The sequence below is a fragment of the Anas platyrhynchos genome, chromosome 33 (assembly GCF_047663525.1).
Source record: "Anas platyrhynchos isolate ZD024472 breed Pekin duck chromosome 33, IASCAAS_PekinDuck_T2T, whole genome shotgun sequence".
In the NCBI taxonomy this organism is placed as follows: domain Eukaryota; kingdom Metazoa; phylum Chordata; class Aves; order Anseriformes; family Anatidae; genus Anas; species Anas platyrhynchos.
This window is the reverse complement of record NC_092618.1, coordinates 5,831,757-5,859,553: the sequence shown is the minus strand read 5'-3', so window position 1 is coordinate 5,859,553 and position 27,797 is coordinate 5,831,757. Positions and strand designations below refer to the sequence as shown.

Below are 27,797 nucleotides of genomic sequence, written 5' to 3'. Positions count from 1 at the left end.
CTTTGTGCGCGTTCCTCTCCCACCTCACCCCATTTCACCCCCCAGAAAAACCCCAAAACGGGCGGATTTGGCCCCGATCCGGAGGCAGCAGGCGGGGGTGACGAATGCGGTTCTCGTTTAATAGAAAACAGTGTTAACAAAAATACACGACGGAAAGAAACCAACGCGAGCCAAGCGCCCGCCGGCCCCCCGGGCTTAGTGTTACCGCGCAGCTCCCCCCCCCCCCCCCCAAAGCCCGGGCACGCGATGCCCACCCCGGCCCGCGCCCTCGGCTCCCTGATAGATTTATTGCACTTTTCAGAAAAAAAAATAATAATAATAATTATAATTATCCAAGCCCCGCGCGCGTTCCCCCCCCCGCCGGCCCCTGAGAAAAGCCAGCGCCGCTCCCGGCGCGAGGAGGGCAGGGGCAGGGACGCGGCGACCCCGCTCCTCTCCCCACGGCCGCGAGCAGTGCCCTATTTTTGTGTGTTTTTTCTTTTTTTTTTTCCCATTTTCCAGCAGTTTTTTGTGTTTTTTTTTTTTTGCAGGCCAGGAGCAGCTCAGAGAGGTTGCAAGGTTAGCCTAGGAGGAATTAAATTCTACCCCGTCCTCTACATCCCCACCCGGTTCTTTGCAGCTCACGATAAATAGATACCAAAAACGAAACAAAACCGGAAAATAAAACAAAAAAACAAAAAAAAAAGAGGAATTTTTAAAATAAATAACCATTCTGGCTGCGGAGGCAGCCTGTCCTGGGCAGCTCGTCGGGTGGCACGGGCTCCTCCGTGGGTGACGGCGTCCCCAGGGCCCTGTAGTGTGCGGCCGGTGCCCCCCCCCCGGCCCCGCTGCGGGCTCTGCCCCGGGGAAGGAGCGGGGAGAGCGGCCGGGAGGGGGGGGAAGCGGCAGCGGGGGTGGGGGGCGCGGGGGGGGAAGCGCCCCTCGTCCTGGAGCCCGAGGTTCGGGATCGTGCGGAGCGGGAAGAGAACGAAGCCACGCGGGCGCCGGCCGCAGCCTCCCGGACACGGGGTCTGAAAGAGAGGGGGGGGAGCGGTGATTTGGGACCCCCACAGCTTGTTTGGGACCCCCCCAGCTCATTAGGGATCCCCCCAGCTCGTTAGGAACCCCCCAGATTGTTTGGGACCCCCAGATCATTTGGGATCCCCCAGCTTGTATGGGAACCCCCAGCTCCTTTGGGACCCCCCCAGCTCAATTAGGACCCCCCAAGCTCCTTTGGGACCCCCCAGCTCCTTAGAAACCCCCAGCTTGTTTGGGACCCCCAGCTCCTTTTTTGGGACCCCCCAGCTCCTTTTTTGGGACTCCCAAATCGTTTGGGACCCCCCCAGCTCATTTGGGACCCCCCAGCTCCTTAGGAACCCCCAGCTCCTTTTTTGGGACCCCCCAGCTCCTTTGGGCCCCCCATCTCGTGCCCCCGTTCCCTTGGGGGCCGGACCCTGACCCCCCCAGCCCCCCCCTCACCTGCGTCACAGCGGCTCCTGCCCGGTGTCCTGGCTGGCCTCTAGGAGCAGCTCCTCCAGTTCCTTCTCGTTCTTGGAGCAATTCAGCTCTGGAAGAAAAGGGCCGGGGGTCCGGGGGGCGCCCAGCGAGGAGCTGCCCCCCTCCCTGTCCCCCTCCCTGTCCCCGTCCCCCCCCCGTGAAACCACATCAAGGGACGGCTCCGCGCTGCTGAACGTGCCCGGGAGGCTCTGAGCTTGGAGCCTCCCTGCAGCCATCCTTAATTTCGGAGCCTCCCCGCAGCCATCCTTAATTTCCTTAATTTCGGCCTCTCCACGCGCCTCATTAAACGGATTTCAAAGGAATTTCAAAGCCCTGCCGGGCTCCGAAGGGCAGCGGTGCAGCAGGCTCCGAATTCCCATGGAAAAAAAACCCTCTGCGGCTCACAGCGGGCGATCTGAAGGACCCCGGGGCAGGGAAAAGGGCTCGGGACCCCCCCCGGGGGGCGTTTAGGGGGGTCTTACCGTGCTCGGCCGCGCAGCTCCCCGCTTTCCCATCGCCCTCTGGAGAGGCGTCGGGCAGCGCCCGCGCGAAATCCGTCTTCAGCCCGTTGGGGAGGGCCTGGCCCTCGCAGGGCAGGGGGCTGCCGAGCTCCTCGGGGCTCGGAGCCCCCCCGTTGGCCCGTTTTGGGGACCCCGAGGCCGGCGTCGGGGCCGGGGGGGGCTCGGGGGGTTTGGCGGCGGGGCCGTCCGTGGCCTCCCGCCGCTCCGGCAGGCTCTCCACGCGCGTCACCACGAAGATTTTGTGGCCTCGCCCCGGGCTGGAGACCGAAATCCTCCGCTCGTTCCCCTGGGGGGACGCGGGGGGGGTCCCCGCCTGCTGCGGGGACACCGCGGTGGTGGTGGCGGTGCCACCGGAATCATTTTGTCCCCGCGCTCGGCTCAAGTCCTTTGTCGCCAACCCCGCGTCCTCCTCATCCTCATCCGTGTCCGAGTCGGAGTCCGTGGCTCCGGCGCCGTCCTCCGCCGGCTCCGCGGCGCCGTTCTCCGAGGACACGGGGCCCTCCCCGGCCTCCTCACCCTCCTCCTCCTCATCCTCCTCATCCTCCCCGGGGCCTTCCTCCTCCAGGGCCTCGGTGACGGTGATTTCGGGCATGGAGGCCGACTGCTGCAGCTTCTGCTCCTTCTCCTCCTGCTCTTTGGCCAGGATGAAGTTGCGCTTGCAGCCGTTCTGGATCTCGGCCAGCAGAGCCTTCTGCGTCTCGATGAAACTTTTCACCTGCGGCAGGGAGAGGAAGGGGTTGGTGGTGGGAGAAATGTTTGGTTGGAAGCGTTTTTGCCCCAAAATTCAGCTCCCGGAGGGTGGGGGTTTCTCCTCAAAGCCATCGCCGTTCCTGTCTCCTGTTGGGGGCAATTAGGGCTGAGATAAGGGGTGCTGGGAGGGTAAATAGGGGACCCTGGGGGCAATTGGGGCTGAGGTAAGGGGTGCTGGGGGCAACTGGGAGGGTAAATAGGGGGTCCTGGGGGAGCTGGGGGGGGCTGGGGGCAATTGGGAGGGTAAATAGAGGGTCCTGGGGGCAATTGGGGCTGAGATAAGGGGTCCTGGGGGGAACTGGGAGGGCAAATAGGGGACCCTGGTGGCCCTGGGGGCAATTGGGGCTCAGAGAGGGGGTGCTGGGGGCAATTGGGAGGATAAATTGGGGGCCCTGGGGAAGCTGGGGGGCCATGGGGGCAATTGGGGAGTTGGTAAGGTGCTGGGAGTGACTGGTAGGGCAAATAGGGGACCCTGGGGGCAATTGGGGCTGAGAGAAGGGGTCCTGGGGGCAATGGGGAGGGTAAATAGGGGGTCCTGGGGGAGCTGGGGGGGGGGCTGGGGGCAACTGGGGAGCTGGTAAGGTGCTGGGGGTGACTGGGAGGGGAAATGGGGGGCTATTGGGGGCAACTGGGGCTGAGATAAGGGGTGCTGGGAGGGTAAATAGGGGACCCTGGGGGCAATTGGGGCTCAGAGAAGGGGTCCTGGGGGCAATTAGGGCTGAGGTAAGGGGTCCTGGGGGCAACTGGGAGGGTAAATAGGGGGCTCTGGGGGTAATTGGGGCTGAGATAAGGGGTCCTGAGGGCAATGGGGAGGGTAAATGGGGAAGCTGGGGGGGGCTGGGGGCAACTGGGGAGCTGGTAAGGTGCTGGGGGCGACTGGGAGGGCAAATAGGGGGTCCTGGGGGAGCTGGGGGGGGGGGCTGGGGGCAATTGGGGCTCAGAGAAAGGGTCATGGGGGCAATTAGGGCTGAGGTAAGGGGTCCTGGGGGCAACTGGGAGGGCAAATAGGGGGTTCTGGGGGAGCTGGGGGTCCCTGGGGTCAATTGGGGCTGAGATAAGGGGTCCTGGGGGTAACGAAGACCAATTTTTGGGGACTTACGGACTCCTTTTTGGGCTCGCGGTCCAGGTCGAGGCGCAGCAGCGAGTGGTTGACCTTGAGGGCCAGCGACAGCGCCATCAGCCCCCCCGTTTTGATCTCGTTCTCCCGCAGGTCGAGGCGCAGCAGCCGCGGGCTCTCCGCGATGAATTCGGCCACCGCCACGGCACCTGGGGGGGGACACGGGTGAGGGGACACCCCCGGGGTAGGGTTTCCTCTGCCAGACCCCCAAAAAAGGCGTTTTTGGGGCAAAACCGAGGCGATCTCCTGGAAGGAGGGCTCCTGGGGGGGACACGGTGGCCACCAGTGAGGAGAGGACACCCCAGGGGTAGGGTTGCCTCTGCCAGACCCCAAAAAAAGCCTTTTTTGGGGCAAAACCGAGGTGTTCTCCTTGAAAAAAAGGCTCACCTTGCCTCTGCCAGACCCCAAAAAAAGGCTTTTTTGGGGCAAAACCGAGGTGTTCTCCTTGGAAAAAGGCTCACCTTCGCAGGTCAGCTTGGTGGAGGCCAAGCCGAGGCGCAGCACGGAGCGGTTCCCGATGAGGCCGTTTTTTAGGTTTCGGACCCCCTCGTTGCCAATGGGGTTGTGGCCCAGGTTTAGGGTCTCCAGGCTCTGGGTGTGAGGCTGTGGAGGGGGAAAAATTTTAATTTTGGGCTCCGTCCTGAAGCTGAAGGGGGGGAAATTTCAATTTTGGGCTCCGTCCCGAAGCTGAGGGGGGGGAAATTTTAATTTTGGGCTCCGTCCTGAAGCTGAAGGGGGGGAAATTTCAATTTTGGGCTCCGTCCCGAAGCTGAGGGGGGGGAAATTTCAATTTTGGGCTCCGTCCCCAAGCTGCAGGGTTTGGAGGGGGGTAAAAAGGGACGTGTGGGAGACACGGCGAGGCGGTGGGATGTAGGAAAAGGGGGCACGGGGGGGGGGCGAGGGCGAGGGAGCCGCGCTCACCAGCGTCATGCCCAGGTACGCCATGCCCGAGTGAGTCAGCTGGTTGTTCCACAGCACCAGGGTGACCAGCCCTCGGCGCTGCTCCTTCAGCCCCTCGCAGATGTACGCCAAGCCTGGAGGAACGACAAAATTGGGGGGGGTCAGGATTTGGGGTTTTCCGAGGTGGTCCAGCCCCCCCGGTTGCACCACCCCGACACCAGCGGGTTTTATCGGAGATTTTATGGCTTTGCGCTTCGCTCCGTGGGGCTGGGAGACCCCCAGGGGGGATAATGGGGCTGAAATCCCCGTGCAGAGGGGGATGTGAAATTCCCCCCTGTGCAGAGGGGGACGTGGGCACGGGGGGGAATTTGTGCCCCACATCCCGGGAAGGGAGCACTTCTGAGCCTCGGGCTGGGTGAAACACCCAGGCAGGCAACAACCTCTCGGTGTACGCATTAAATCAGTGCCAGCCTCAAAAATGGGGCAAAAAACGCACAGAATGGAGCTTGGAGGGCACGGGGCCGGAGCAGGGGGCTGGGATTTGCCCCCCGCGCCCGCACGGGGATGGGAGAAACGCAGGAAGAGGCAGCCCACGGGGCGATGAGTAAGGCTGGCTGGCCTCTGCTTGTCCCCGAGCCGCTTCCCGTGGCTGTAAACAAATTTATTTTGATAAGCACGTCGGATCAAGGGGCAGGAGCCCGCAGCAACACCTCGCGGGTGACGCCGGACGCGTCGAGCCTGGCGCTGCTGGGGATTATTCAGTGCCCAGAGACGCACGGGGCCGTGCCAGCTGGCAAATTAATATTTGCACTTTAGGGTGGGACCCGTCCGGATGCACGGGCGTCCACCCCAGCGCCGAGCCAGGCAGGCTGGGGCTGCTTCCATGCCCACCAGGGCCACGCGCCGAGGCCGGAGCGGTGATGGCGCCGCCGGGAGGTGCCCACACCCCGAATTAGCTGCTGTCGGAGCCCGGGGTGGGGGCGTTTCGTAATTTGTGTTTTGGTAGCAGAGCTGGCCGCCCCGCAAGGCCGCGGTGAGTGGGATGGAGAGGAGAAAAACCAGCTCGGAGCTGGAGGAAAACCACCCGGAGGCGCCAGGAGCCTCACGTGCCCCGCTGGGTTTTGACCCTTCCCGAAGGTTTAAGCTGCTCGGAGCCCTGCGTTTGTCGTGGTTATGCCTTTTTTGGGGGGTTGGAAGCACGCAGGGTTAAATTTGGGGTGAGATCACGGGGAATTGGGGAAGGGCAGAGCCTGGTGGTGCAGACAGATCTCTCCCGTGTGGCTGTGGCTCACAGCAGGGAGCAGGGTCAGGACCCTTGGCACGAGGGACACCACCTCGGCGTCTTTTTGCTTCGTTTCACCCCAAAAAGCTGCCACAAAGCACCCAAATGGCCGCAGCCTGGTGAGAAATCGGGCAGGGAAGGGCAATCCTCTTCTTTTTTCTCCCCCAAGCCACAACCTGGGGGTTTTCCTTCCTCCTTGCATGCGGCCAAATCCCCCAAATTGCTCCGCAGAGGCAGAGGGAGCCTGACCTGAGTCGAGGATGTGGTTGTTCCTCAGGTCGAGGATCTGGATGTAGCAGTTGAACTTCAGGAGGTTGCCGAGCTGCGCCGAGTCCTGCAGCCCGTTCAGCTTGTTGTCGGCCAGGTAGAGCTCGCGCAGGTTCATGTTCATCTTCAGCGCCGTGGCTGACGGCAGAAAACAGGGGGGGCTCACATTTAGCGGGTAAAAAACACTCCAAAAATCACTTTATCCCCCCCAAAATCACCGCAGGCAAGAGGCGAGAGGCGCTCGCACCCCGTGCAGCTGAGCGAGGGCTAAAAACCTTGAAGAATTCCCCCCCTTGGCACCGTTTGGTGGCTTTCCGGGGGGGTCAGCGCCAGCCGCACGTGCGCCCGCGGTCGTTATCCCAGTCGGGCTGCCCTAACGAGCAATTAAAGCCCAAAAAACGTTGCCCTGCCATCACGACGCCTCCGTCAGCTTAAGCCGGGTGACTGACTCCTAATTCATTAGCTTAACGACCGGGCACTGGCCTCCACCCTCCTCCCTGCACCCTTAGTGGGGTCCCCGGGTTGTTTTTTTTTTGGGGGGGGGTCTCCACTCACCCAGCAGCATGAGGGGGCGCCCCGAGAGGCTGGCGTTCTCCAGGTGCAGCACCACCAGGCTGCTGCTGATGCGCAGGGCGCGGGCCACGAAGGGGGCCGAGTGGTCCAGCAGGGGGGTGTTGCGGGCGTCCAGGTACTGCAGGCAGTTGGTCTGGGGGGAAAAAAGCCCCAAAATCACAATTTTTGGGGCACCCCACGGGGCGAGGAGCCAGGAGGGAGCACCCCGAGAAGCTGGCACGGTGCTGGGAGGGATCCCGCCGGGCACGGGACCCGCAGCCGGACCTGATTTTGGCACAGCCACCCCCACAGCCCCATTATTGATCATTTCTGGCTCTGTACCTGTCACTTTTAGGGCTTTTTTAGGGCTTTTTGCCCCTTCACGCCCCTCCACGTGGCCACGAGCTGCCCCAGGGGCTGAGCCCATCCCCTCTGCAGCTCCGCCGGCCGCTTTTTGGCGAGGGGCAGAGCACAAAAGCAGCAGGAGAGGAGCTGGGGGGGGTCTTGCCACCAGCCCCCCCTTCCCATTAGGAGCTTTATCCCCTTCCTAAACTCCCCCAGAGGCCCTAAACCCGGATCTCCCCTGCATCCAAGGACGAGCCTGGACAAACTCGGGTTTTGCTTGGGTTTACAAAAACGAGCCAATATTTCGGGGAGGCCACGGCTGTTTTCCCCACGAGGAACTTTTGGATTTGATGGCGAAACTTTTGGATTCGATGAGGAATTTCTGAATTTGATGAGGAAACTTTTGAATTTGACGGGGAACTTATGGATTTGATGGGGAAACTTTTGGATTTGATGGGGGAATTCTGGATTTGATGGGGAAACTTGAATTTGACGAGGAACTTTTGGATTTGACAAGGGACATTTGGATTTGACAGGGGACTTTTGGATTTGATGAGGAATTTCTGAATTTGATGGGGGACTTTTGTATTTGATGAGGGAATTCTGGATTTGATGGGGAAACTTGGATTTGACACAGGACTTTTGGATTTGATGGGGAAGTCTTTTGGATTTGAAGAGGAAATTTTTGGATTCTATGAGGAATTCCTGGATTTGGTGAGGAAACTTGTGAATTTGACGAAGAACTTTTGGATCTGACGAGGAAACTTTTGGATTCGATGAGGGAATTCTGGATTTGATGGGGAAACTTGGATTTGACAAGGGACATTTGGATTCAATGAGGAATTTCTGAATTTGATGAGGAAACTTGTGAATTTGACAGGGACGACCTCTAGATTTGAAGAGGACTTTTTTGGATTCGATGAGGAATTTCTGAATTTGATGAGGAAACTTGTGAATTTCACGGAGAACTTTTGGATTTGATGGGGAAACTTTTGGATTTTATGAGGGAATTCTGGATTTGATGGGGAAACTTGAATTTGACAGGGAAAACTTTTGGATTTGAAGAGGAAATTTTTGGATTCGATGAGGAATTCCTCAATTTGATGAGGAAACTTGTGAATTTGATGGAGAACTTTTGGATCTGATGAGGAAACTTTTGGATTTGACGAACCTCAGCTCTTCCTGCATGCTCCATCCACGGCCACTTCGCTTGGAGCCAGCCCCTAACCAGGGGTAAAGCTCCGTGGGCAGCCCCCGGGGGGGGGTTTTTGTGTTTAAAACCTGTGCCCACGGGGGCAGGGGAGCGAGCACGAACCTTCCTCATCATGTGTGCAGCCGCCTGCCAGCCCCGCGTGCCGATGTGCTTGTTGAAGGAGATGTTGAGGTGCGTGGCCGACTCGTAGTACTCGATCATGTCGAACAGCGCCGAGGCGCCCTAAGGAACGAAGGCGTGGAGAAAATGGGTATAAAAAGGGGATAAAAGGTCAAAAAAAATAACGATTTGTGGCCAGGCCTCCTCCTCTCACGCAGGAGGGGTGTGTGGAACATCGCTGTGGCCCTGCTTGCAACACCCAGTGCTGCACCCTGGTTTTTATCCTTATTTTTCAATTTTTCCCTCTTATTTTGCAAATGCTGGTGCTGCTGGAAAGCAGCAGGGGTGGCAAAGCTGCCTTCGGGCAGAAATGGCGCAAGCACCTTGGAGCAAGGGGCTGTGGGGTTTTGTAGGGCACAGTTGCTCCTCTTGGAGGGGCAACCCTTGAAGGGGAAACCCTTCTCCAAACCTCTCTCCAAGGAGGCTTGGAGAAGGGGGAAAGGAGGTTTGGAAAAGGGGGAAAGGAGGTTTGGAGGAAAAAATTTGGAGGAGAAGGGGTAAAAGAGGTCTGGAGGAGAAGGGGTCAAGGTGGTTTTGCTGCGCTGGGGCACCAGCAGCTCGGTTTGAACCACCCTCTCTCCTCCAGATGCCTCCCACAGGTAACTTTTCGGGCATTAAGTCCCAAATTGCTCCCGGGGGATCCCCTGCAGGCAGCCCGAGGCCACTGTGTCCCCCCCAGGGGGCAAAACAAATTCCTGCCCGAGGGCTTTTTCTGCGGGGTCCCCAGGCGTGACGCTGCATTTAGTGGGTGATTTCTGAACAAAACCAGTAAAAAAATTGTCCAAAAGCCAAGGCTGGGAGTGAAAGGGCCGGGCAGAGCAGGACCTGTGCCCGTGCAGCGCCCCCGGAGCTGCCTGCAGCAGCAGGGGGCCAATTTGCTTAATTACATAATGAATAACGAGCCTCATTTGGGCGAGACGAGCCGAAACGTGTGGCGGGGCTGAGCCACGAAGTGTTTGCTGCGAGGTTTCCAGGAATTAAAACACGCAGAGGGACCTGGAGGACTGGAAAAGGGCAGCAGGAGGAGAACAGCTCCTGGGGGAACGTGGTGGAAGCCACGAGGGGAATTTGGGCACGTTTTTTGGCCGCTGGGTGAGTCAGGGGCCGGCTGGGGCGGCGTGAATCAGCCCTTTTGGTACGGGGCCGAGCGTGATTTTTGGCCCTGGCCGAGCTCCTGCTGAGGGCTGGGCTCCCAAACCTCCCTCCCACACCATAGCTGAGGTGGAATTCATCTTTCCTGCAGCGGGGTTCGGAGGAGCACGCGGCCAGGAGGAGCTTGGGGCTCGCTCTGGTGAATAAAAGGGAGGGAGAGGGGCCAAAATCCGGCCCCGCGCGGGCACCCGTGGGTGCTGCTGGAAGGGAAGGTGCAAAAACCCTGCTGGTGCCCTCCTAGAGGCATGGGATGAGCTTGGGGCACTCTGTGGGATCCCAGTCCCAGGTAATGAGGCTGGGTGGGAGGCACAGCACCGTCTGTCCCCCAAAACAGCTCCATCTGTCCCCAGAAACGGCCTCCTCCTGCCCCACTGGGCACCTCACGGGGGACCAAAATGCCGGGACATGAGGGGGTCAGGGGGAAAACGATGCTGAGCGCAGCCAGAGCCACGAATTCCCCCCTTAACCTCTCCTGGGCTGATGCCACGGGGCCTTGCTGAAAATCAGGGGGGGAAAAAAAGAGGGAAAAAGGGGAAAAAAAGGGGGAAAAAGGGGAAAAAAAGCAGCAAGGGGCCACGGCAGCGCAGTGGGGTGGGATGGGGATGGATGGCACGGGGAGGACACGAGGAGAGGGGATGCTCCAGAGCTGGCAGGGGGATGGGATGGAGAAACCCAACTTTGATTTAGGGTAAAAAAGGGGAGAAACTTTGATTTTGGGGAAAAAAAAAAACAGGGCACGGGGAGCCAGGGGGCTGAGAGGAGCAGGGCAGGCGGGGGGCAGGCAGCTGGGGACAAACCGGGCACTGTGGTGGGTTCTGCCCCGCTTTGTTTGATGAGCACAGCTCTGACAGCCACAGGGATGCCCCAAAAAAAGGCTTTTTAACCATTTCCTTGGGTTTTACACCCAGAACGCTCAAAGGGTTGGGTTTGGAGCAGCGAACGCTGCACCCTCAGAAACAAACGAGGGTGTAAATATGAGGGGGAAAGGCACGGGGACCCCACAAAGATCAGAGCCCAGAAAGTGCCAAAAACCCCAAAAGGTTTTTTGTGGTTTTGTGGAATTGGGACCGAGGAGCCTTACGTCTTCATCCAGGCTCGTTTGCTCCAAATCGACGATTTTGAACTGGACCCGCTTGAAAATCTCCTCCAGGGCCTCGCAGGCCTTGTAATCCAGCTTCTCCCCTGGGGGGCAGGGAAACAAAATAAAAAAAAAAAGAGGTTGGGAGCTTTTGGGGTGCACACGAAGGCAAATTTCTCCTCCCTGAGCCCCCCCAAAAACCCAGCTGGGGGCAAATTCAGAGCCCGATGCCAGACGTGGGAATGAATTTGTCTTCACCTCCCATCCTGGGGCAGGCTCCAGCACCAGGAAAGGTGGAAATCCACCCAAAAAGCAGCACGGGAGCCCCCAAAACCCTCATCCTGGCCAGCCCTGAGCCACCAGAATGCTGTTTTTTCACCCAAACCGGGATTCCTGCGGCTGTTTTCCGAACGAGAGGCTGAGGGTGCTTGGTGTGGGGGCAGCAGGAGGCTCAAAAAGAGACCCCAAGTGAGTGTTTGTCCCCTGGGGAGCAGAGCCCGGCTCCAGCTGGCCCCAAAACCCCCCTGATTTTGCCCAAAAAGCAGCAGAATTCATTCCCCTGGTGGCAGGGGTTACCTTTCAGGTCCAGGCAGTCTATCCTGGGGGCCAGATCTTTGAATTCCTGTAAAAAAAAAAAAAAAAAACAAAAAGCAGGAGTTTGGCACGCGGGAGGAAGGGAGGGGGATTCCAGCACCAGAATGAGGAGATAACGCAGAAAATTGGGTAAATTCTGATGCCAAAAAGAGCTAAATCTTTACACTTTGTGCCTGAGGACTGAGGTTTGAAGCGGGCCTCGGTGCCCGGGGGGCAAAACCCGGCTCAGCCCCGCTCCCCCTGCAGGCACGGGCATGTTTTAATTCCAAAAACATCCCAGGGCCAAACCGCTGGGCCAACGAATTAATCAGAAAGCTGCTGCTAATTAGGCTCCCTCGCCTAATTAGGCGCTCTGCAGCCGGCCGGGAGCCTTTTGTGGGGTGGGAGCAGGGGGGTTTGGAGGCGATCCCACAGAATTCTGGGCGAGGGGCAGGGCCCGGGGGTGCCCAAACCTGGATCTGCTTCAGCAGTTTGGGGATCTGCTTGCAGTTGAGCTTCTGGCAGGCTTGCTTGTAGGCGCTCACGATCTCGTCCACGGTCACGTTTTGGGCTGAAAAAGAAGAAAAAGAGCCCCGTGAGGGCAGCCCCCCCTTGCTCACCCCCCCCAGCCCCTCAGATTCCTCGTTTTTAGGCTCTCTCATGTTGGATTTTTACCCCAAAAATGTTCACTGCCCACCCCCGAGGCTCCGTGACTCGGTTTCCCCATCACACGGGATCCGACCCAACGCCAGCGAGGGGAACCCAAAATTTCTCCGGGCGGCCCCATCCAGGCCTCAACGCGACCGATTTCTGCCTTCCACCCAACCCAAACCTCTCCTTTTTCACCCTAAAACCCTCTGCCCCGAGCCTGCCGGGCTGCAGGCTGCGCAAGCCCAGCTCTCAGCAGCTTCTGGCTCCGTTTTGGCTCTTTTTGGGGTTTTTATCCCCTTTTCCTGACCCTTTTTTCCCCTTCCCAAGCCACGGCAGAGAACTGCGCACCCCCACGGCGCCTCTCAGCCACGCAGGACCTAAAACCAGCTTTCTTGCCCCAAAACCTCGGCTGGTTTTTAACCCCCGGGGGCTGAAAACTGAGCTGGGGTGCAGAGCACACGCGACACCGCAGGCACCGGCCCTGCGGGGGGGTTACGGGGGGGTTTTGGGGGGGGTTGGGGGCGATTTCGTGGCCTCGTTGCAACCTGAGCTGGGAACCTGAGCTGCAGGGAGGGAAATGATCGCGGTGCCGAGGGGAGCGGCAGCGCCCAGCCACGGCCCCGCTCCCCCAGCGCCCTCCTCCCGGCTCCTGCGAGCACTGGGGGTGCGCAAAAACCCCAAAAACGCACATAAACCCCCCCAAAACACACGCAAACTCCCCCCAAAAAAACAAAAACGCACGCAAACCCCCCCAAAACACACGCAAAACCCCCAAAAAGGCACGCAAAACGCACACTAAACCCCCAAAAACGCACCCAAAACCTCCACAAATGTACCCCAAACCCCCCAAAAGGCACCCATAGCCTCCCAACGTGCACGCAAAACCCCCCAAACGCAGGCAAAACCCCCAAAAAGGCACCCAAAACCCCCAAAACGCACAGAAAACCCCCCCAAAACTGCACCCAAAACCTCCCAAATCACACCCCAAACCCCCCAAAATCACACCCAAAACCTGTCCAAAAGCACGCAAACCCCAAAAATCGCACCCAAAACCCCCAAAACGCACCCAAAACTCTCCGGTTCCCAGTCTCCCACTCAACCCCCGGGACCGGTTCCCGGTGCCCCCCCCTCACTCCCGGGGCTGGTTCCCGGTCCCCCCCCACTCAACCCCAGCCCCGTTCCCCCTCCGGTTCCCGGTCCCCGTTGCTCTACCCCCGGAGCCATCTCCTCTCCGGTTCCTGCCCCCCCCCTCACCCGGTTCCCGGTACCGATTCCCGGTCCCCCCCCCCCTCACCCCCAGGGCCATTTCACCTCTGGTCCCCGTTGCTCACCCCCGGTTCCCCTCCGGTTCCCGGTCTCCGTTGCTCAGCCCCGGGGCCGGTTCCCCACCGGTTCCCGGCACCCCCCCCCTCACCCTCTCACCCCCGGTACCGATTCCCGGTACCGATTCCAGGTCCCCCCCCCCCTCACCCCTGGGGCTGTTTCCCCTCCGGTTCCCGGTTCCCGTTGCTCACCCCCGGTTCCCGGTGCCCCCTCCTCCCCCCCAGCCCCATTCCCCTCCGCTCCCCGTTCTTCGATCCCGTTCCCGTTCCCCCCCGGCTCCCGTCCCCGTCCCCCCCCCGCCTCCCGTTACCGTGTCTCCACGGATCCTTGGGCTCCACAGCCCCGGACACGATGTCCTCGTCTGACGGGAACGTCACCCGCTTCGCCCCGTGCCTCAGCCTCGCGTCCTCGGGGGCCGCTTCGGGGCCCGCTTCACCGGGAACGGGGCCGGGAGGAGGAGGAGGAGGAGGAGGAAGGGGGGGGAGAAGCGGCGGCGGCGGCGGCACCGGGGCCTCGTCCATGGTGGCGGGGCCGGGGCCGGGGCTGGGCCGGGGCCTCTCAGCGGGGCATGGCCGGGCCGGGCCGGGCCGGGCCGGAGCCGCCGCCGCGCACCGGGAGCGGAGCCGCCGCCACCGCGGCCTCAGCGCCGCACTTTCGTCACGGAGCCCCGGGCCGTCACGATAAAAAAATAAAATAATAATATATTTTTTTCTTTTTACCACCAGAAGGGGGAAGGCGTCGAGTTTCCGAATCGTTTCGTGGTGTTTTAATTTTTGTAATTTTTTTTTGTTTTTCTGCGGGGGCAGCGGCGCGGCGAATCTGCGGAAGCGAATCGGCGGCTGTAGTGTGTGTGTGGGGGAACCAACAGCACTTTCGTCACCGGGAAGGGGTAAAAAATGGAGGGGGGGGCGGAGGGCACCGGGGAGGGGGGGAGGGGATGGGAACGGGGGGGGGAGGCGGCGGGAACCGGGAGGGGATTGGGGGGGGCGCGGAGCCGTTTGGCGAATCTGCGGGGGAGTAGGGGGGAGGGTGACGCACTTCCGGGCGGGAAGCGCCGCGCATGCGCGGAGACCCCGGGAACGTGAGGGGGGGGCGTGAGGGGGCACGAGGGGGGGCACGAGGGGGGGATTTTGGGGGAGTTTTTGGGTTTTTAGGGGATTTTGGGGCGGAATGGGGGGGCTCAGAGGCCTCAGGGGGGATTTGGGGGGGCAGAGGTCATGGGAGGGGGGCTGGGGGGGGCTGAGGGCAGGGGGAGGCTCGGGGGGGGAGGGGAAGGCCTCGGGGGGGGGTCGGGGGGGGGAGGTGATGGAGGGGATGGGGGGGCACAGGGGGCTGGGGGGGGCACGGGGTGGTTACTGGGGGAGGGTCCGGGGGGGGGTAAGGGGCTTCAGGAGGGGGCTGGGGGGGACACCGAGGGGGCTGAGGTCGTGGGGGAGGGATGGGGGGGTTGGGGGGGTCACAGGGGGCTGGGGGGTGGAGAGGGACGTGGGGGAGGTCGTGGGGAGGGTATAAAGGGGGGCAGGGGCTTCAGGAGGGGGCTGGGGGGGTCACAGAGGGCTGGGGGGGTCTGGAGAGGGACATGGGGGGTAACTGGGGGGGTAATTGGGGGGCAGGGGCTTCAGGAAGGGTTTGGGGGGGTCATGGAGGTTTGGAAAGGGGCATGGGGGGTAGTGGGGGGGTCTAGAGGGGGGGAAGAGGCTTCAGGAGGGGTTTGGGGGGGTCACAGGGCTGTGGGGGGGTCTGGAGAGGGGCACAGGGGGATAGCGGGGGGGCAGGGGCTTCAGGAGGGTTTTGGGGGGGTCACAGGTCTTTGGGGGGGGCTGGAGAGGGGCATGGGGGGGTTACGGAGAGGGGGGAGGGCTTGAGGGGGGTGATGGAGGGGGCAGAGGCTTCAGGAGGGGGGTGTTTTTTTGGGGGGGGTGATCCATAGGTTTTGGGGGGTGGCGCTGGGGGGGGTCCCTGAAGAATTTTAGGACCTCCGAGGGCTTTTGGGGTCCCTACAGGCAGGGGCCAATGGGGCATTATGAGCACGGCTCCCCATAGGCTGTGGGGGGGGGGCAGTTCCCTACCTTTAATTACCCTGAGGGGGGGTTAATTACCTTCTCCTAACGACCCTTTTTTTCCCCCCCCCGCAGCCCCCACCCCCATGGCGGTCCCGGTGAGCGTCCTGCGCCTCCCTCGCGGCCCCGAGGGCTCCAGCAGGGGCTTCAGCCCCTCCTCCCCCCGCTTCCAGGCACTTTTGGGGACCGGGGGGGGGCACCCAAAAACCTCGTCCCCCCCCCAGGCGGCGCGGGCGGCCCTGAGGCTCCGTTACCTGCGGAGCCTGGGGGCCATGCGGGGGCTCCCGGTCAGCTTCACCCTCCACGAGGGGGGGCGGGTGGGGGCCGTGGTGGCGGCCGCCGACGCCCCCCCCCTCGCCTTCCAGGTGGACGCCCTGTGCACCCCCCTGGGGCTGCAGGTGGCCGCGCTGCTGCGCTGCTCCGATATCATCGCCTACGCCTTCGAGGTGCCCCTCCCGGCCCCCCCGGAACGAGGGGATTTGCCCCAAAATGAGAGGAGGGAAAATAGCGGCGGAAAGAACCCAGAACAAGGGAATCTGCCCCAAAACGGGAGTGAAAACGGCAGCAGAGAGGCCCCGGAACAAGGGAATCTGCCCCAAAGTAGGAGTGAAAGCAGCAGCTGGGCCGTCCTAGAATAAAAGGAATTCTCCCCAAAATTAAAGTGAAAATGGCAGGAGACCTTCTTCAAAGTAAGAGAATCCTCCCCAAATTTTCAAGCTCTCTTCCTGGACTGAAAACGGCAGCAGAGCCTCGCCAGAAGAAAAGAATCCTCCCCAAAATAAGAGGAGTGAAAACGGCAGGAGACCTTTCTTGAAATATGAGAAACCTTCCCCAAAATTTCGGGCTCCCCTCATGGACTGAAAACAGCAGCAGAGCCTCTCCAGAATGAGGGAATCCTCCCCAAAATTTCAAGCTCCCCATATCCCCTGGAAACAGCACAGAATACGGAAATTCTCCCCAAAACAAGAGGACTGAAAATTGCAGCAGAGCCTTCCCCAAAACAAGAGAATCCTCCCCAAAATCTCCAGCTCTTCCTGGACTGGATGCGGCTGCAGATGCCGCCCCCCCCCGCACCCCCGGAGCGAGGGAATTTGCCCCAAAATGAGAGGAGCGAAAATGGCGGCGGAGATACCCCAGAATGAGGGAATCTGCCCCAAAACGGGAGTGAAAACGGCAGCAGAGAGACCCCAGAATAGAGGAATTCTCCCCAAAATAAGAGGAGTGAAAACAGCAGCGGGGCTGCCCCAGAATAAAGGAATTCTCCCCAAAATTTTGAGCTCCCCTTGCCTCTTGAAAACAGCAGCAGAGCCTCTCTAAAATGAGGGAATCCTCCCCAAAACGAGAGGACCCAAAATTGCAGCGGAGCCTCCCCAAAATAAGGGAATTTCAGCTCAAAACGAGGACTGAACATGGCAGCAGAACCTCCCCAAAACAAGGGAATCCTCCCCAAAATTTTGTGCTCCCTTCCCGGACTGAACACAGCAGCGGAGCCTCCCCAAAACAAGAGAATCCTCCCCAAAATAAGCCCAAAAACGGCCGCAGGCCCCCCTCAAAATAACCAACCCCCCCAAAAAAAAAATAAACAGCACCCCCGGGACACTTTTTATTGTTTTTTATTTTAAACATTTTTTCCTTTATTAACACCAAACTCTCCCTGCAGCCCCTCAGTGGCGGTAGTGGGGGCTCCGGGAGCGGGACCGGGAACGCCTGCGGGGGGGGGAAAGGGGTTGAGAAGGGGCTTGGCCCCCCCAGGACCCCCCCCCGGGACCCCCCCAGCCCCACACGGGGACCTACCTCCTGGAGGAGCTGTACTCCCGGCCTGCAAGGCAAAAAGGGGGCGATGAGACAGCACCAGGACCCCCCCCAGACCCATTTCCACCCTTTTTTCCCCCAAAATCAGCCTCTGCTCCCCGTTTCCCCCCCCCCACTTTATCCCCCCCCCAGGAGCTGCAGGAGGAGGGCGCTGCCTTCCCCGCACCCCCCTGCCCTCCCCTCGCCCCTTTTTTAAATTTTAGGGCCTCAAATTTTTTTTTAGGGTCCCTCCCCAAAATTTTGGGCCCCCCAAAAAAAATTTGGGCCCCCCCCAGAATAAAATTTGGGGCACTCACTGTAACGAGGGGACGGGGACCGGCTCTGCCGGCTGTACTGCCGCTCCCACTCCTCCCGCTCCTTCTCGCGCCGCTCTCGCTCCCTGAGGGGGGGCAAAATAAGTTAAAAAACGAGGAATTTGGGCAATTTACGCCCAATTTTGCCCCCCCCCCGTGAGGAAGAAGCAAGGGGGGGGCTTTACTTCATGCGGATCTTCCGCGCCATGGCCCGCAGCTCGTCCTCCCGCTCCTGAAAGAGAGAAACCAGCGTGCCCTGAGCCCCAAAAGGGCCCCCCCAGGACAAACCGTGCCCCCCCCCAGCCCCTTTATGCCCCCCCCCACCTGTCTCTCGTGCTCCTGCTGCAGCATTTTCTCCTGCGCTGCCTTTTTGTCGGCTTTAACGGGGGGGGAAGAGAGGGGGGAGCTCAGAAAGGGGGGGGGAGGAGAGCTCGGGGGGGGGATTTGGGTTGGTTTTGGGGGTGGGGGGGTGGAAAAGGGCAATTTTGGGGTGGGGGGGGGCTTTGAGGGGGGGTTTTAGTGCCTACACTGCCGGTTCAGAGCCTTCTGCATGCGCAGCTTCAGCTTCTCCTGCGGCGTCAGCTTGGGCTGCAAGCAAAGCGGGGCCGCGTGTGAGCCGGGGGGGGGCGCGGGGACACAGACAGCCCCCCCGACCCCCCCAATCCCCCCCCCAACCCAACCCCGAGCCCCCCAGCTCCCCATCCGTGCCCCCTACCGAGCCACCAACACCCCCAGGGACATTTGGCCCCCCCACACCCCTTTTGCCCCCCCTCCTCCCTGAGCATCCCCCCCCACCCCAATTTTTCCCCCCGGGGGGGGGCCGAGCAGGGCCAAACGCAGCCCCCACTCCTCAGGGACCACCCCCCCACAGGGTGACACCGCCAAAATCCCCCCCCCAAAATAACCTTTTAGGGACCACCGGGCACAGCCCCGAGCCCCACAGGGACCCCGGGGCAGCCCGGGGGGGTCCCCACCACCCTCCCCCCCCCAGGGAGGGGCGCGGGGGGGGCCGGGCGCCGGCCCCGCACCTCCTCCAGCCCTTAAAGTCTGCTCGGCTTGGTGCGGATAAAGGAGGGGAGGTTAAATTCTTACTGACTTTGGCAGCTCCTGTCTCTTTACCAGCAGCAGCGTCAGCCCTGGGGGGGGGAAAATAAAGAAAATTAAGGAAAAAGTCAAAAAAAAATAACACGGGGGGAGCGCGGGTGGAGGCTGGCACTGGGGAGGGAATAAAGTGAAATAAATGAAGGTTTGGGATCAAGGAGGGAGGTGGAAAGAAAGAAATATGAATTTTAAATAGCAGGGGAGGGAAAAATAAATGAAAATAAATGAAAATAAAAGAAAAAAAATGAAAATAAATGAAAAAAATGAAAAAAAATGAAAATTTGAAATATGGAGGGCGGGGGGCACAGGTGGAGCCCGGCAGGGGGAAGGGAAGAAAATAAATCAAGAAGAAATCAAAATTTTCAATAAAAGATTGAGGTGGACACAGGTGAAGCCAGGCACAGGGGAGGGGAAAAATAAATGAAAATAAAGGAAAATTTGAAATAAAGGAGGGAGGGGAGTGCAGGCGGAGCCTGATGGGGGGGGGGGGAAGAAAATAAATGGAAATAAATCAAAATTTGGGATAAAAGAGGGCGGGTGGGCACAGGCGGAGCCTGGGATGGGGGAAAAATAAAAGAAATGAATGTAAATACAAATTTTGAATAGCAGTAAAGAAAATAAATGAAAAATCAGTAAAAATTCTAAATAAAGGAGGGAGGGCGAGCACAGGCAGAGCCTGGCATGGGGAAGGAAGAAAATAAATAAAAATTGATGTAAATTTTGGATAGAAGAGGGCGGGTGGGCACAGGTGGAACCCAGCACGGGAAAAGGAAGAAAATAAATAAAAATTCATGTAAATTTAGGATAAAAGAGGGAGGCTGAGTGCAGGCCAGCACAGGGGAAGGAAGAAAATAAATAAAAATTGATGTAAATAAATAAAAATTGATGTAAATTTTGAATAAAAGCGGGTGGGTGGGCACAGGCAGAGCCTGGGATGGGGAGGGAAGAAAATAAATAAAAATTGATATAAATTTTGGGAAAGGAAGAAAATAAATGAAAATTGATATAAATTTAAGATAAAAGATAGAGGGTGAATGCAGGTGGAACCCAGCACAGGGAAAGGAAGAAAATAAATAAAAATTGATGGAAATTTTGGATAAAAGCGGGCGGGTGGGTGCAGGCGGAGCCCGGCACGGGAAAAGGAAGGAAATAAATAAAAATTTATATAAATTTAGGATAAAAGAGGAAGGCTGAGTGCAGGCCAGCACAGGGGAAGGAAGAAAATAAATAAAAATTGAGATAAATTTTGTATAAAAGAGGGGAGGTGGGTGCAGGTGGAGCCTGGCATGGGGAAAGGAAGAAAATAAATAAAAATTGATGTAAATTTTGGGAGAGGAAGAAAATAAATGAAAATTGATATAAATTTAGGATAAAAGATAGAGGGTGAGTGCAGGCGGAGCCTGGCACAGGAAAAGGAAGAAAATAAGTAAAAATTGAGATAAATTTAGGATAAAATAGGGAGGGTGAGTGCAGGCCAGTACAGGGGAAGAAAATAAATAAAAATTGATGTAAATTTTGGGAAAGGAAGAAAATAAATAAAAATGGATGGAAATTTTGGGAAAGGAAGAAAATAAATAAAAATTGATGGAAATTTTGGATAAAAGAGGACAGGTGAGCACGGGAGGAGCCCGGCACGGGGAAAGGAAGCAAATACATGAAAATTGATAAAAATTAGAAGAGAATGGAGGGGGGGGGGCTCACTTTTTCAGTTTCTCCCCCACGGCCGGCGAGGCTGGGGGGCGCGGGGGCTTGTCGCGGGGCGGCGAGGCCGAGCGGGAGGCGCTGGGGCTGGGCGAGGGGCTGGGGCTGCGGCTGCTGCTGCTCCAGCGGCGACTCGAGCGGGCCCCCCCTCCGGCAGCGCTCCCGGAACGGGATCGGCTCCTGGGGGGGGGGACAAAAACAAAAAAGGGGGGGTTATGGGGTGAAAAAGGGCCCCCCCTGAAAGGTGAGGGGGTAACGGGGTCGGGGGAGAAGGGAGGAGGGTGGGGAGGGGGGAGAGGGGGCGAGGTGGGGGATGGGAGGGGGGGTTTTGGGGTTTTGGTGAGGGTTTGGGGACACTAATATGGGGCTTGGGGACAAACCCATAATCCTGGGGACAAATTGGGGACCCCGGGGACAAACCCGGGCTCCTGGGGACAATTTGGGGACCTGGGGGACAAATTAGGGATCCTAATGACCAACCTGGGATTCTGGGGACAAATTGGGGATCCCAGAGACACATTGGGGACCCTGGGGACAAACCCAAGCCAGTGACAAACCGGGGATCCCAGTGACACACTGGGGTCCTGCGGAAAACTCAAGCTCCCAGGGACAAATTGGGGACCCCAGGGACAAAACCGGGCTCCTGGGGACAATTTGGGGACCCTGGGACACATTGGGGACCCCGGGGACAAACCCAAGCTCCTGGTAACAAACTGGAGCTCCTGGGGATAAATTAGGGACCCTGGGGACAATTTGGGGATCCCAATGATAAATCTGGGACCCTGGGGACAAACCTGGGAGCCCAGGGACACACTGGGGATCCTGGTGGCAAACTGGGGGTCCTGGGGACAAACCTGAGCTCCTGGTGACAAATTCGTGATCCCAGTGACAAACTGGGGATCCTGGTGGCAAATTAGGGACCCTGGGGACAAACTCAAGCTCCTGGGGCCAAACTGGGGACCCCAGGGACAAACCCGAGATCCTGGGGACAGATCCAGGGGCCAAACTGGGGATGACTTGGGGATCCCAATGACAAAACCGGGATCCTGGGGACAAACTGTGAACTCTGGTGGCGAACCCAAACTCCTGGTGACAAAATGGAGATCCCGGGAACAAACCTGGGAAAAACTGGGGACAAACTCAAGCTTCTGGGGACAATTTGGGGCTCCTGGGGACAAACCTAGAAGCCCAGTGACACATTGGGGATCCTGGTGACAAATTGGGGATTCTGGGGACAAACTCAAGCTCCCAGGGACAAACTGGGGACTCCAGGGACAAACCCAAGCGCCCGGGGACAAATTGGGGACCCTGGGGACAAACCTGAGCTCCTGGGGACAAATCAGGGATCCCAATGACCAACCTGGGATCCTGGGGACAAATTGGGGATCCCAGGGACAAACCCAGGCTCCTGGTAACAATTTGGGGATCCCAATGATAAACCTGGGATCCTGGGGACAAATCTGGGAGCCCAGTGACACATTGGGGATCCTGGGGACAAATTGGGGATTCTGGGGACAAATTGGGGATCCCAGTGACAAACCCGGGATCCCGGGGACAAACTGGGGACCCTGGGGACAAACCCGGGATCCCGGGGACAAACTGGGGACCCTAGGGACAAATTAGGGATCCCAATGACCAACCCGGGATCCCGGGGACAAACTGGGGAGCCAGGGGACAATTTGGGGACCCCAGGGACGAGCCCAAGCTGCACTGGAGAGGCCGCCATGCGTGGGGGCTCCCCCTCTGTGGGGGCACAACGAGCCCCACACCGCCCCCACCCCAAAACAACCCCCCCAGACCCCACAAAGTGTGCCCAGAGAGGGGGTGGACACCACCACCATGGGGGGGGTGTCCCCATCCGGGGGGTCTCACCTGGAGCGGCGTCGGGAGCCGTAGCGGTACCCCCGGTCGGGGGAATAGGAGCGGGAGGTGGCGACGACTGTCCCGGGAGCCCCCCCCCGAATACGGCGGCTGCGGGAGCGGGACCGGGAGTAGCGGCGGGACCGGGAGCGGCGGTAACGGCGGGGGGGGGCCCGGTGCGAGCGGGGAGCTGGAGCGGGAGCTGGAGGACGAGGAGGAGGAGGGCGAGGAGGAGGAGGACGAAGAGCGGCGCCTGGAAAGGGGGGGGGGGGACACAGAGCGAGCCGTTCGTGGGCTGGGGGGGGGGGCGTCGCAACCCCAGCTCCCTCCCCGGCTCTTTAAAAGCACCAAAACCCTTTAATTTCAACCCAAATCCAATCCACCCTCTTCCCTCTCACCCCCCCGGGGGAGGCTGCGAGGTGCGGAGCCTCAAACCCCAAACCCGTGGGGGCAAAAAATTGGGGGGGGGGGGGGCGTGCGGGGGGGTTACCGACCGGGCCGAGGCGCTATGACCCGGGGGGGTTGCCCGGGGGGCAGCGCTGCTTGCCCGGGGGGGCGGCGGCGGCGGCTTGAGCGGCCGCTGCCTCCTCGTCGCTGCCCCCGAACTGGTGATGAAAGTGATCTTCTCCTCGTGGCCCGGGGAAGGGGAGCGGGATCGGGAGCGGGATTCCGAAGTGGATTCCGAAGGGGAGCTGAAAAATAAATAAAAAAAAAAAAAAAAAAAAAAAAGCGGTGGAAATCGCCCCAAAAATCGCCCCAAAAATCGCCCCCCTCCCGAACGCAAAGGGTGAATTAGGGCTCACCGTTTGTAAGGGTCGTAGGTGGGGCTGTCTCTGCGGGCGTAGCTACAGGGAAAAGACCAAAAAAAGAAGGAATTAGGTAAATTAGGGGAATTAGCGGAATTAGGGGAATTATTAGGGGACGGGGAAGGGCCGGGGGGGGCGGGGGGGTGGTGGGTGCTCACCTCGGGGGGCTGATCTTCCGCCCTTTGAGGCGTTTCTCCCGAAATTCCCTCCGCTGCCGGCGGGAGCGGCGGCCCTAGGGGGGAAAACGGAGCTCGGGGGGGGGCACGGCTCGGTGGGGGCCACCCCGGGAATTTTGGGGGTCCCGAAAACACCCAGACCCCCCCCGCAGCCCCCTCACCGAATACATGGCCTTCTCCTCTTCCAGCGCCTTGGCGTTTTTAATGGCTTCGGCTTCCTCCTTGTCCTTCCTCAGCATCCTTCCCCGGGGGGGGCAGAGACCCTCAGCAAGGAGGGTGCACGTGGCGGGGGGGGGGGGGTTGGGGGATTGGGGGGGGCGTTTTTGGGGTCCCCTACCTGACGAAATCGCCGTCAGCCATCCCGTAGGTGGTCGCCTGCTTGTTGAGGTCGGCCACCTGCTCCTGGTTCAGCTCGTCCACGTCCACCTCCACGTCTGGGGCAGAGCACGGGGGGGGGCCGAAAGAGTGCCCCCCCCCCAAAAAAAATAATGAATCGGGGGGGCGCGGGGCGGCGTTACCGATATCGGGGATGACTTCGTCCTCGTCCGTGTTGCTGTCTTCCTCGGAGTCTTCCTCCTCGCCCCGCTTCTCCAAGGAGTTCTCCAGCTCGGCCACGGTGCTGTCCTCGTAGGTGTAGCCGATGGAGGCTTTCTTCTCCGCCAGCCTGAGGTGGGGGGGGGGGGGTTAATTCAGCCCCCAGGGAGAAAAGAGCCCCCCACCCCTTCCTCTGCCCCCCCCTCACTTTTTTTTCTCGTCTTCGTTGGGTTTCTGCAGCCCCCCGTAGAGCTCGTCGATGTAGATCTGGTAGAGGCACTGCTCCTCCGAGACTGCAACGGCACCGGGGGGGGGTCAGCGTGGTGTGGGGGGGGGGGGGGCGCATCGTGTAAGCCCCCCCCCAGAATTGGGGGCCCCCCCCGGGACACTCACTGCCCGCGAAGTCGTTCTGCACCAGGCCCCGGTAGCGCTCGTAGTTGCATTTCCTCTCGTCCGACTCCTGCTCGGGGGAGCTGGAAACTTGGGGGAGGGCATTGGGGTGGGGGGGGCTGCACCCTTTTGGGGGCTCGGGGACCAAAAAAATGGGTGCTGGGGTGGGATTCCCTCAAACAAATTTAAAAACCCTCAGAAACCCTTAGAAACACTCAAAAAAAACCACTTTAAAACCCTCACAAAAAGAAAAATTAAAACCCCTTAAAAACTCTCAAAAAAAATTAAAACACAACAAAAAGAAACTTAAAAACCCTCAAAAACAAACTTACAAAACCTTAAATCTCCTTAAAACCGCTCAAAAAAACACCTTAAAACCCCTCAAAAAAACAAACTTAAAACCCTCAAAAAAACACCTTTAAAAGCCCTCAAAAAAAACCTTAAAACCTCTCAAAAACAAACTTAAAAATCCTCAAAAAATACTTAAAACCCCTCAAAACAAAAAATCTTAAAAACCCTCAAAAACAAACACTTAAAAGCCCTCAAAAAAAAAACCTTAAAAACCCTCAAAACAAAACTAAAAACTCTCAAAAAATTAAAAAAAAAACTTAAAACCCCTTAAAAACCCTCAAATAAAACCTTAAAAACCCTCAAAAAAAACCAACTTTTTTAAAAAAACTCAAAAACTCTCAAAAAAACCCTTAAAAAACACTTAAAAACCCTAAAAAACGGGGCTGGTCCCCGTTCCAAGCATCGCAGCGTGTCCCCCCCCAGGTCCTTACTCCTTTTTTTCCATTTTTTTCCAGTTGTCCCCTATTTTTTTTTCCATTTTTTTCCATTTTTTTCCTATTTTTTCCCTATTTTTTTCCCCATTTTTTCCCTATTCTTTCCCCATTTTTTCCCAATTCTGACCTTTTCCTCCCCCCCCCCCCCCATTACACAACTCTCCAGCTCACCCCATTAATACCGGGCCCCCCAAACTGGGGGCTACCCCAGCCCCCTGCCCCCCCTGAGCCCCCCCGGACCCCCCCCCGGGGCCTTACACGGGGCTGAGCAGCGGGGGGGTGTACATGGGGATGTAATCCAGGTGCGCCCGCACGTCGAAGCGATCGATCATATTATTGGTGTCCCCCTGCCACGGCATCCTATAGGGACACGGGGGGGGGGCTCAGCACCCTGAACCCCCCCCCCGAAAAAAAAAAAAAGCCCCCCGGGACAAAAAATCCCCCCCCGGGGGATAAAACACCCCGATTTAGGGCTGGGAAGAAGCCAAACGCCCCCCATGGGGCGGCGGAGAGGCCCCGGGATGGGTTTGGGGCCCCCCCCCGGTAATGGGGACCCCCCCAGGAAGGATTTGGGCCCCCCCCCGTGTCACTGACATGTTGACGGGGCTCTCGGCGGCGAGGGCGACGGCGGAGTCGAGGTGGATCTTGCAGGCTCGGCCGTGCACCTGCAGGAACTGGGCAGGGTCCTTTTTCTGGGGGGGGGGGGGGGCAAAAATGGGGAGAAAACGTCAAAAAATGGGATTGTGGCAAGGCCGGGGGGGTGGGGAACCCACAGCCAGGCCCTAAGTTGCTCATCTGCCCCTTTCTGCCCCAAAATTGAGAATAAAATGGCAGCGCTGCCCCCAAACTGCCCCCCCCAGCCCCAAAGCCTGAGATCCCCCCCCCCCAAATCCCCCAAACCCCCCCAAATCCCCTCCCAATCCCCCAATATTTCCCCAAATCCCCCAATACCCCTCCCAAATCCCCCCAAATGCCCCAAACCCCCATCCCCAAGCCCCCAACCCTCCCCAAATCCCCCAAGCCCCCTCCCAAATCCCCCCAACCCCCCTCCCCAACCCCCCCAAATCCCTAAATTCCCCCTCCACCCGCCCCCAAAAAACCTCCAACCCTTTCCAATATGACCCCCCAACCCCCTTATATGCCCCCACCCCCTTATATTCCCTCCTTCCCCCCAAACCCCCTTAAATCCCCCAAACGCCCTCCCAAACCCCCCCAACACCCCCCCAAAATCCCTAAATGTCCCCCAAATCTCCTCCCAACCCCCCCAAATCTCCCCCAACCCTCCCCTATTTCCCCTATATCCCCCCCAATCACCTTATATCCCCCCGGCCCCCCCAAAACCCCTTATATCCCCCCCAGCCCCCTTATATCCCCCCCAACCCCCCCATATCCCCTTATATCCCCCCCATCCCCTCTTAAATCCCCCCCAAAACCTCTTATATCCCCCCCCAACCCCCCCAAAACCCCTGATATACCCCCCCCAACCCCCTTATATCCCTTCCCCCAACCCCCCCACACCCCCCAAACCCCCTCCCAAATCCCCCCAAAATCCCCAAATTCCCCCAAACCCCCTCCAAAACCCCCCAAACCCCTTCCCAAATCCCCCCAACACCCCCCAAATTCCCCAAATGCCCCCTTTCAATCCCCCCAAATCCCCCAAACTCCTTCCCCAACTCCCCCAATCCCCCCAAAAAATCCCCAAATCCCCCCAAAATCCCCCCAAGCCCCCTCCCAAAGCCCCCAACCCCCCCCAAAACCCCTTAAATCCCCCCCAACCCCCTTAAATCCCCCCCAAAACCCCTTATATCCCCCCCAACCCCCCCCAGGCCCCCTTAAATCCCCCCCAACGCCCCCAAAACGCCCTTAAATCCCCCCCAACACCCCGTCAACCCCCTTATATCTCCCCCAAGACCCCCCCAACCCCCGCCCAAAACCCCTTATATCCCCCCCCCATACCCCCCAACCCCATAGGACTTTTGGGGTCCCGGGGGGGGGTGTCCCGGGGGGGTCCCTCACGATTTTCTCGTAGTACTCCCGGCGGCGCTCGGCGCGTTTCTTGTAGTCCACCATCATCCCCCGCAGCTTGCGCTCGTGCTTGCGCGCCTCGTGCCACATCCTGACGGGGGGGGGGACCCTCTCGGGGGGGGGGGCCCGCCTGGGGGGGAGACCCCCGGTGTATGGGGGGGGCGGTTGGTTAATTGGGGGGGGGTCATTTAAAGGGGGGGGTTGGGAAATGGGGAGGGGGGGGTTTAGGGGAGGATGGGGAGGCTCTGGGTTTGGGGGGTATCTATTTTTTGGGGGAGGCACCCAAAGTTTTTCGGGGGAGGGGGCACCCAAATTAATTTTTTTTAGGGGGGGGGGGTGTGGAAATGAGGGGGGAAGTTTAGGGGATGAGAATGGGGACACTGCAGGTTTGTGGGGGGCACCCAAATATTTTTTGGGGGGGGGCACCCAAATTTTATTTTTTGTGGGGGAGGACACCCAATTTTTTGGGGGGGGGCACCCCCAATTTTTTTTTTTTTTGGGGGGGGGGGGGGGGGGGGTAGGGAAATAGAGGGGGGAGTTTAGGGGAGGAGAATGGGGAGGCTCCAGGTTTGGGGGAGGACACATCCAATTTTTTTCGGGGGGGGGGGGGGGGGGGGGGAGGGAACCCAATTTGTTTTTTTTTGGGGGGGGGGGGGCGTTTATTTATTTGGGGGAAGGGGGAGAGGGAACAGGGGGAGGTGCATTTAGGGAAGGAGAGATAGGGAAACCCCAGGTCTCCCCCACAATTTTCTTTTCTGGGGGGGGGGGGCCCAAATTCTGAGGAGCACCCAAACTTTTTTTTTTGGGGGGGTGGGGGCACAACCCAATCTTTTTTGGGGGGGGGGTACTGGAAAACCCTATTTTTTTTTCGGGGGCCAACAGAATGGGAAGACCC

General features: G+C 59.1%; 3 protein-coding genes across 3 annotated transcripts; 1 reads left to right on the top strand and 2 right to left on the bottom strand.

Annotated features, from left to right (window-relative positions):
• Positions 1-98: 98 nt before the first annotated feature.
• Positions 99-14,051, bottom strand: PPP1R37 (protein phosphatase 1 regulatory subunit 37). Its single transcript, XM_072029928.1, has 13 exons — positions 13,670-14,051; positions 11,859-11,956; positions 11,389-11,434; positions 10,816-10,916; positions 8,526-8,645; positions 6,869-7,019; positions 6,296-6,451; positions 4,786-4,898; positions 4,326-4,467; positions 3,847-4,013; positions 1,959-2,712; positions 1,459-1,546; positions 99-1,010 (listed from the first exon to the last, which is right to left on the bottom strand). The coding sequence occupies exons 1-12, from the start codon at positions 13,878-13,880 to the stop codon at positions 1,464-1,466; spliced, it is 2,142 nt and encodes a 713-aa protein (XP_071886029.1). The 5' UTR covers positions 13,881-14,051; the 3' UTR covers positions 99-1,010; positions 1,459-1,463.
• On the top strand, positions 14,044-17,021 carry GEMIN7 (gem nuclear organelle associated protein 7; the record flags this gene model as incomplete). Its single annotated transcript, XM_072029930.1, has 2 exons — positions 14,044-14,248; positions 15,495-17,021. Coding segments are annotated over 2 exons (768 nt in total), but the record flags the coding sequence as incomplete, so codon positions are not given.
• Positions 17,017-27,017, bottom strand: CLASRP (CLK4 associating serine/arginine rich protein). Its single transcript, XM_072029977.1, is given in 21 exon segments — positions 17,017-17,126; positions 17,214-17,238; positions 17,528-17,610; positions 17,710-17,756; positions 17,849-17,907; positions 18,052-18,112; positions 18,621-18,660; positions 20,327-20,506; positions 22,199-22,439; positions 22,713-22,793; positions 22,796-22,878; positions 22,990-23,031; positions 23,151-23,224; positions 23,330-23,408; positions 23,506-23,602; positions 23,687-23,832; positions 23,911-23,995; positions 24,096-24,175; positions 25,136-25,237; positions 25,472-25,569; positions 26,894-27,017. Coding segments are annotated over 21 exon segments (1,845 nt in total). The 5' UTR covers positions 26,993-27,017; the 3' UTR covers positions 17,017-17,083.
• Between the last annotated feature and the right edge of the window lie 780 nt (positions 27,018-27,797).

Bases quoted from the DNA above. Each gene is read 5' to 3' on its own strand.
- PPP1R37 (XM_072029928.1), bottom strand. From the start codon at position 13,880: ATGGACGAGGCCCCGGTGCCGCCGCCGCCGCCGCTTCTCCCCCCCCTT. The intron at 4,899-6,295 runs GTCAGGCTCCCT...TCGTTCCTCCAG, and splicing joins CAACCACATCCTCGACTCAG to GCTTGGCGTACATCTGCGAG. The intron at 4,468-4,785 runs GTGAGCGCGGCT...CCCCCTCCACAG, and splicing joins CGTACCTGGGCATGACGCTG to CCTCACACCCAGAGCCTGGA.